At 41.4% G+C, this 9807-nt stretch overlaps 1 protein-coding gene across 1 annotated transcript; it reads left to right on the top strand.

The window, feature by feature from the left end:
- Positions 1-4661: 4661 nt before the first annotated feature.
- On the top strand, positions 4662-9405 carry LOC140233841 (uncharacterized). The gene is made up of 2 exons (XM_072313933.1): positions 4662-5189; positions 9369-9405. The coding sequence occupies exons 1-2, from the start codon at positions 4675-4677 to the stop codon at positions 9403-9405; spliced, it is 552 nt and encodes a 183-aa protein (XP_072170034.1). The 5' UTR covers positions 4662-4674.
- The last annotated feature ends 402 nt before the right edge of the window (positions 9406-9807 follow it).

Below are 9807 nucleotides of genomic sequence, written 5' to 3'. Positions count from 1 at the left end.
CACTTATCGCAATAATCCGATTTGAGAGTGATACACTCTACTATTTTTCTTCATCTTTACCCCGACAAAGACCATGGTAATTCAAAACAAACAAACAAACAAACAAACAAAAAAACAAGCAGTTGCATTATATCAGAACGTACAGAATTTTTGTGTTTCATGTATATATAGGTCATCTCTTGATGTATAGTAGGCATTTGTTGTCGTTTTTTTATAGCGTTTCCTAATAAATGCCTTTAGCGAAAACCCAACACAACTTTTATCAAGGAGGGAAGGGAACTTACATTTGAATATAACATAGTTTACAAAAATCAGACATGGGGATTGTAAATAAGGCAATCATATACATCCGCATGGCCGATTGTAATATCTTACTTTGACTATTAAACATGATCGCCTGCATTTACATGCTTTTTCGAATTTCTTGAACTTTGCCTCATTTTCTCTTTCTTTTTTTTTAACAATTGCTCGCAATATTTAAAAATCGTAACACAGTCTGCTATCCCACAATATAATGTTTCATTTGATTCGGCACTTATTAATGGTCGGGTGACGCCAAATGTTGGAAACTCGAGCGATGATACATGGCATTTTGTTTGTTGGTTTTCGTCTCATCGCTCAAAAGAATTTTGACTACGATTACAGAGGTATCATCTACAAGACTTAACTGATGGTTTACAGAAGTGATCATCAATTCAGTAAGGATAAGTCAACAAGTCATGAATTCACTTTACCAATCATGTCTAATCGCACTACGACATTGTTGAGGTAACCGCGCCTTTTTATTCTCATAGTTCAAACTAATTCTAAGCATAATCAAAACAATTAGTTCTTTATATAATTTCTCAAAAATACTCAAAAGATGGCCTAAGTCAAAACTTTCTACAAAGATTGCATACGGCAATCTTTACTGGCCTAAACAAGTTTTCTAGAGCTATCAGTTCTCCCTATGACGATGACTTCGACTGCGTTTTGAACTTGTACCGAACTACTTTCAAAACGGCTATTACCTTTATAGTTCGATTAATGAACCAGTCTTTTGGATTCATAACCAACATTCGTAATCGTAACCATCACAGTAACATAATCCTGTCAAAAACAGTTGGAAAATGTAAATGCTATAATGATAGCGCAAAATAATTAAGTAACGATTATCTTCATACATTCTAATTCCTAAGTGATGTCGCTACGAAAATGACACATGGTTTGACTACTGCTTCAAGCAAATAAAAGTAAAAAGGAATGGGATATACTTCTAATGATAATACCACGCCGTACAATGCATTCCACTGTATTTGGTAACGTCTGGTTACGTTTCTGTGCGCTTTACGTACGGAAAATAGAAAGCAGATTGATGCTATTAACATGATAACGCGCAATAAAAATAATGATAATAATAATAATGTCTTATTTACCCAGGGTAGCCTCTTCAGTGTTGCCACTGCTCTACTAGAGGGCCCTGCTATCATTATCACCCTAGCGTTGCCAGGTACCCATTTATACACCTGGGTCGAGAGGGACACAATGGGTAAAATCATCTTGTCCAAGGACGTAAGCACTGGGCGGGATTCGAACTCGGGTCCTCCGATCGGGAGTCGGGAGTCTTATCCACTATGCCACAACGCATTAAAATACATCGTGTAAAATGTAATGTTTTAGTATACGGTTTGAAACTTTGAATTTGCGAGTCCTTTATAAAGTTATAAGGGTTATAACATTATCAAGCAAAAATTAAAGTATTAAGGGTTTCGGATTTACTCAGAAGACTAACAATGCTATATACATGTATGACGATCGTTCGCAACAGAGACAATCCGCTTCAATAGATATACAATGTAATTCTGTTTTCATAAATTGAAAGAGAAACGTAAAGAAGTCAACTTTTTAACTGCATTTAGCTTTCTCACCAATTGAACTTGATTTGATCTGTCATGCATGATATCGCTGTGTACAGTGTGTTCTATTAATTCTATGAAATTATTTAATCGGCGTGCTTGTTTTTTATGCAGAATATTACAGGTAAGTATAAATTCATAATGTTTGTACATATGACATGTTCGTTGTTTTGTATTTTCATTTTTATAATATATCACGTGTCCATTATCTGATTCTGACCACGAAAATATGGCGACTGTTTAAATGCGGAGTATGTACTGGAAAACTAATGTCTCCTGCCAATATAGACAAACTAATTTCTAGTCTATCCCCGCTTGAAATGGAAATAGAAAAAAAAAACTAAGTTCGTCTTTCAGCACATTTCAACCGTTTTGTATAGTGCCTGATACATGTAATGGACATAATTCTTTAGCGCATAAGCAATCACACAACTTTCGGGAATAAATGTATGTCTTAATGATTGTATCTCATGGAAGAAAACTCGTCTCCTTGCCTCAATTTTAGCTTCTTCCTTTTCAAGCTTGTGGGAAAGAAATAGTTGAACATCAATCGCAATCATAAAGAGAGGCACATCCTTAAAAATAAACACAGGAGTACTAAGACACACTACGAAATAAAAAAGGGCCCTTTATCACTATTGACAACGCATGACATTGAAATGCGCTTTTTTTTTTTGGGGGGGGGGGTAATACAATTGATTGTTCTGAAGGTTCGTTAATCACACAATGAAATATGGTTCGCTATTAGCTTAGGTTCGTTAACAAGAAAATCAAATGCGGTTCCTTTTCCGGTGGTTCCTTTACCCGAAAGTAATCAAGCAATCATTTTTATTTTAGTAAGGTTTGTGAATACAAAACGAAATGAGGAAGGCCTAAGTATTAATTCCGAATATTTGTCAGTATAATTATCTATCTCAAATGCAGAAAGATTGTAACTGTAAATGTGATGTAAAAAAACATTAAATTAATGGTTCTTTATATGCTATGGTATTACAAAAGTGACCGAGAATAAGAAGTATATTTATGATACAATCATATAAACCCAACGTGAGGCTGCCAGGCCTACATCAACCTTTGCTTCTGATACGTATAGTATGTGCAGCATTGGCAAGTGTGATAAGCGATAATTACTGTGGACGCAACGTCTATAAAGGAATGCCTAATATGGCAGGAATTCAGAATGTTACGACTGTATACAGCTGCAGCAGAACAGACGCGAAAGCAGTCTTTGATGTTCTGCAACATTACGACCATGTGCATAATTTGAGGGGTTTTAGTACATGCAAAGAACACGATCTCAAAAGACGACTATCGTTAATTAACTTCATTGATTTTCTCTGCAATGGGTTCACAGGTTCTATTTAGCTATTGGTACTTGCTAAACGTTTCCATTGACAACAACATGGGAGGAGAATGGAAGCAATCAACGCCCTCACCAAAAGACGCTTCTCGTAATACGCATTGCGTGCCTTTTTTTCTTTCTTTCTACTGTTTCCCATTGTTTGTGAGTTCAAAACTTGCGGCAAACTACATCGCAGCCGACACACCCATAACGCGTACCGACTCATTCATGCGGCGGCAGCGGCACCGACACAACCGCACCGAAGTTTACATTCGGGCTGCCGTATTGGTCAGAATCGTTGATAGACCTGTCCTGCGATTGCTTAATTATCTTATGCTAGGAGTCCACTGGGCCGGCGCCAGTTCGCGCCAGTTCGCGCCAAAGATTATGTGATTGGCGCGTAGTGGCTCGCTGTGGCGCCGAATTAATGTTCGCTCGGCATGTGTGTCGGCAAGTGGAATAAACTGGGTGTCATATGGCGTGCGCCATTTGCCACCTGCCTTGCTTCAAAATGGTGCGCCAGTTCGCGCCATTACACGGCCATTTGATTCCAAATTTCACCATGTTGGCGCCATTTGCGCCGATGGACGACTACTTTGCGCCACTTGGTGATTAGTTTGTGCCAAAGGTCGCAAAATTGGTTTAAACTTGCCGCCACTTTGCGCTACTTGCCGACAATATAAATATCGGCCATCGACTACCTGGTTCAGAACCTCTTCAGCTGCTGTATGAACAACATATCTACTAAATATTTACAATTTCGATATGTCCGAGGCTTTTGATAATGTTGGAGTGATGATGCTGCTCCATCAGAAGATCATGAGAGATGCTGAGGTGGCCACTGCCTATCAACTTATGGTGGCTAATCCTGAAGAAGAAGAGCCTCGTAAGAAGAAAAGGAAGCACACATGGTGGTTTAGACCCATGCTCCACCCACAGCTGAGGGCCGAACGTGGACAGTACCATACCCTCATGAATGAGCTGAGGGAGAATGACAAGAGGAACTTCAAGAACTACACCAGGTTGTCCCCAGAGATGTTTGATGAGCTATTGATCAGGCTTACACCCCACCTGCAGAAGAAGGACACAAACTTCAAGAAGGCCATTCCCCCTGGTCTCAAGTTGTGCGTCTTCCTGCGCCATCTCGCCACTGGGGCCACGTATGCCGAGCTGGGTTACAACTTCCGAGTGGGCAAGGAAACCATCCAGAAGTTTGTCCCTGATGTAGCTAGAGCGATAGTGGATGAGTATGCTGCAGAAGTCATCTCCCTCCCCACAACCAATGAAGGCTGGCTTGAGGTTGCAGGTGATTTTGAAGCCAGATGGAATCTTCCTCACTGTCTGATAGCCTTGGATGGAAAGCACATCCGTATTCAGAAGCCCAACAACTCAGGCAGCCTTTACTTCAACTACAAGCAGTTCTTCTCGGTTGTCCTGATGGCTCTCGTAGATTCAAAATACCAGTTCCTGTGGATCGATGTGGGTGGGGTTGGCCATCAATCTGATGCCCAGATCTACAACAACAGTGAACTGAAGGAGTGCATTGATGCTGGCACTTTAGGCATCCCAGATCCAGCTCCTCTACCCCATAATGATGACGACCACCCTATGCCGTACTTTTTCGTGGGAGACGATGCCTTCGCCATGAGGACGTACATGATGAAACCCTATGGCCGTCGTAACCTTGACCAACAGCAGAAGATCTTCAACTACAGGCTGTCTAGGGCAAGGCGTGTTGTTGAAAACGCCTTTGGTATTCTGGCCTTGCGGTTCCAGTGCTTCCTTGGTCAGATGAGACAGGAACCAGACACAGTCCGCCTGCTCGTTGAAGCTGCCATCATGCTGCACAACCTCATCAGGAAGCGCTATCAGGCGCTGGACGTCCGCATGTTGGACCAGGAGGATGCCCAGCACAACCTCATCCCTGGAGCTTGGAGAACTGCCGCCATCACAGAGGATTTGGACAGGCCCATCAGAGGAAACAGGGACACTGAGCTAGCCAAACGCCAGAGGGATACGCTCAAGTATTACTTCAACAGTGCGGGAGCGGTTGTATGGCAGGATAAGATGGTCTAGACAACATTTTGTACCATGGTAGTACTTTTGCACAGGAGTAAAGACTGTCTTAGAAAACATTGATTGTGATATTGTATTTCACTGTGGACTGATGTGATGCACTAGTCTGGTTATAGGTATAAATAAGGAGTACCTGCACTCTGATTTCATTTTGACAGACACTGCTAGAAATCATTCTTTTATTGCTCATGTCACATAAAATGACATTTTGGTACACATTGATGTTGTTGAGAACTAGAGAACATGTTAGATTTAAAGAAATGTCAAAATTATATAACCATGTTGGCAAAGTAGCAACACAGAAAAGTATATATGGGGCTGTATAATATTTGCCGAGTGGCGAACACAAAAAATAACACCATGATTTAACTTCGAATTCTACAAATATTCAGCACATTTTGGTTTAATTATTTTCATAGAACAACATTAAAATAAGATGCTTTTAGGAGGGAAGCAAACAGATGGGAACTCTATTGAAAGATTTTTCACCCATTACCGTGATACTCCAGATTACCTTTAACATAGTGCTCTTTGTCATATTGTATTGTTGTATGAAATTTTTTGTCATATTGAATTGTGTTATGAAAAACTTAGCTTTATCACATTGCAATAAAGCTCAACACTCATGACAATTACTTCTTTGTGTCAATATGTTCTATGAATGATAAAGGTCTAGTGCTGACATATTATTTGTAGAAAGTAAAATTTATCCATGTTTAGCAGTTAAAAAAATAGAATGTATATCAAATATTCCTAAACTACTAAAATACTTTTGCTGTTTTGGTAAATCATCAAATAGCAAAAGTAAATAGTAATTTAAGGAAAAATACATGCATTAATATTTGGCAGTATTTAGTATTTCACTGTTAAACATTTAAGCCATTCTACCAAATGGCCCCGAACAATATATTATTCATGACAAAACTTTGTAACAAGACAACAATAAATCACAAATTACAATTTCATGGAATTTTATTGACATAAGGAAAATATGCATACATTTCAAACAAAAACAATTATCCAACTGTCCAATTATATCCATAAACATATTAAAGCTTAATGAAAAGTGTCAACCATAGTAAAAACACAATGCTCATTAAGTGTCAAAAATAGTGACAAACGCAATGCTCCATAACCGTCAATAAAAATACTCCTATTCCTGTTCTATAAGTCCTTACTGGAGGGTTCTGCCTGTGTGGCTGTGTACTCTACTAAACTTATATACAATGTACAACACCTTTATAACAAGACAACAATAAATCACAAATGACATTTTTTATGGAATTTTCATGACATAAGGAAGTATGCATACGTCACAAACAAAAACAATCATCCAACTGTCCAATAATATCCATAAACATATTAAAGCTCCATGAAAAAGTGTCAACTATAGTAAAAACACAATGCTCATTAAATGTAAAAATAGTGACAAACGCAATGCTAATTAACCGTCAATAAAAACACTGCTATTCCTGTTCTATAAGTCCTTACAGGGGGTTCTGTCCGTGTGGCTGTGTGCTCTACTAAACTTATATACAACACCTTTATAACAAGACAACAATAAATCACAAATGACATTTTTATGGAATTTTAATGACATAAGGAAAATATGCATACATCACACACTTAAAAAAACAATCACCCAACTATCCAATTACATCCATGAACACATTAAAGCTCCATGAATAAGTGTCAGCCATAGTAAGAAACATAGTGCTCATTAAGTGTCAATAAAAGTGACAAACGCAATGCTCCATAACCATCAATAAAACACTGGTACTCCTGTTCTATAAGTCCTTAGTGGAAGGTTCTGCCTGTGTGGCTGTGAACTCCCTCATGTAGTCACATGACTGGCTACCCCACACTGAAGTTGTCGGAGGATTAGCGTGCCACTGCCAGGGGTTGGGTTGCCACATGTGACCAGAAGTATCAACCTGGGCTTGGAGAGGAGGCTGTCCAGAAGAAGGCCCAGGTTCAGCGAACTGCTGCCTTGACTGTTGCTGCTGGAACTGGGGTGCAGTCTGCTGTTGTGTCTGTGGCTGGAACTGGGGTGCTTGCTGAGGAGCTTTCTTCTGCTGCTGGATGACCACGCCTCTCGTCCACGTCCCTCAGAGCACCCTGCACGATGTCATTAATAGCACCAGAGGCTTGGTGATAAATGTTATCTGGCATTATCCTGAGGGAGGAGGTGACGTACTTCCCAAAGTCTATGCGCTGCTGCACCTCGGGGTCAACATGGGCTTGACCCTGGGCTGCCAGGTACTGTAGGATGTCCCTGGTCTGCTCTCTGCTACTTGCGATGATGGCACGGAATGGGTCTCTGGGAACAGGAGCAAGAGGTAGAGGCCCAGCTGGAGGGGGAGCACAGCCAGCAGCAAGAGCAAGGGCTGGACGGCCAGCACCAGCAGGAGGTGGGCTGTTCGGTCCCCATCTCCATCCTCAGCATCCTCCTCGAGGTCGCTCTCAGCAGTTGCGGCTGTTGCTGTGCGGGCTGCGGCCAGAGGTGTTTGAAGCTGCAATGGTATATGACAAAGTATCAATTAAGTATTACTATATGAGGTTTATGTTGAAAATATTTTGATTTATTTGCAGTTTATTTTGAGGAAAATTTTTCAAAAATTCCTAGATATCAAATTGCATGCTATATCTTGACAAATTGTCAATAAATTCTTATAAACTTAACAGTTTTAGGTTTATTTTGAGGTAGTTATTACGAGTATGATTGGTTGCATTGTTCAATCCCATTTTACATGATTTTATTTTCAATGTTGTACTTGGGATATATAAATTTACTTTGAAGCATTTGCTATTATTTGTTCTTATAATGGAAATGACATCAATAATTTTGTCAACCAGGGTTATGACAGTTTGGACATAGCATTAAATACTTACAGATGGAGTCGAGCGAATGTTCACTTCATAAACAAACGGCATCAGGAACTCCCACCGGTCCCACCTCTGCATACTGTGGAAGCTCCAGCCCGCCTGCCCCGACTTCCGATACTTCTTGCGAAGCTTGCCCAGGTCCTTGCGCAGCGTTTTGTACCAAGTGTGGATGTCTTTGACGTCCACCCCTAGCTGGTCGGCCAGCCTCTTCCAGGCCTCATCTTTCTTTGCCAGGTTCGGCCCACATGGCATCCCGCTTGTTGTAGAGGCCCGGGCACCCCAGCGAGTACTCTTTTGCCTCTTCCTCCAGAGCATCATTGAGCTTAACGGTCCTCCGCCTTGCTCCAGAACCTCCCCTATTAGTCTGCCTCGTGTTTGTGGGTTCTTCCTCTTTCTCCTCGGGAGAGGAAGGCCCAGCTGTACATAAACAACAAATACCCATATTTGAAATAAATATAAATGATATGGTACTGCTGTAAGAAATAAGTAATAACATATTACCGAGACCACTCTAAATAGTACATTTTTATCAACAAAACAATCAACCAATTACTAGCAAGATGCACCGATCAAAAAAAGACACCATTTATGCCCCCGCTAAGTTTTTGACATAACAAATGACAACGCAGTATAGTGCTAACACAATACAATTACAGTCCACAACTTAAGTCCATAAAGTTACCATAGGAGGCAGTGGATAATCTGGACCAATGTGATTACTTACCAGGACTTGCTTGTGCAACCTCCTCTTCATCCTCACTTGTATGGTGACTGGAAGGGGATGGAGGTGAAGCTGGGGAGGGCTGGTCTTGTTCTTGGGCCTGGGGTGGAAGGTCTGGAGCAACATCTTGGACAGGGGTAGCAGGTCTTGGAGCCGAGCCTCTATCAGCTTGAGCCATGCCCAGCGCCACCGCGCGGAGGTCTTCATCCTCTTCGTCATCTTTTCTGCTTGCAGGGGGCTTCGCTCTGGAGCTCAATTTGAGCTTCTTGGGTTGGGGGTTCTTATTCATGGACTGCTCAAGTTTGTCATTCTTCTCCTTGCTCCTGCCTTTATTGCCTTTTGGGGGCATCTTCTTTGAAAATTATGCGAAATCTTGTAGAAATTGTGAAGGAAAAACAGGAAGGACAAACGTCTACAGAGGTGTTGTCGAGTCGAATACAGAAAGTTATGTGAGAAAGTCCTGCGATGCAGTCATGCTTTCATAGGCGGCAAGTGGCGCCGAATGGCGGAAACCAAGTGGTATTTGGCGCGAAATAGTCACCAATCCAAGGTGCCGTTTGGCTCGCGCCACTGTTGATTTGGAGCGCTTTGGCGCGCACTATCCGCCTCTGTGGCGCAAGGTGGCGCCACATGGCGCAAAATCTCGTTGGCGCAACTTGGCGCGCGCCATTACATTCCAGTGGATTCCAATAGGCGGATTGTTTGCGACATTTGGTGCCACTTGGTGGACACTTCGCGCTGAAAGTGGCGCGACGACGAAGATTTCAAACATTTTGAAATTTTCTTGCCGCCAAATTCAATTTTTGCCGCCGTTACGGGCCACCGCGCGCCAGTTGGGAGGCAGTTTGAGCCACTGCACGCCACTAAGCACCTTATTGGCGACAATA

This window comes from Diadema setosum, chromosome 10 (assembly GCF_964275005.1).
Source record: "Diadema setosum chromosome 10, eeDiaSeto1, whole genome shotgun sequence".
Classification (NCBI taxonomy): Eukaryota; Metazoa; Echinodermata; class Echinoidea; order Diadematoida; family Diadematidae; genus Diadema; species Diadema setosum.
This window is presented reverse-complemented; position numbering and strand designations above follow the sequence as displayed.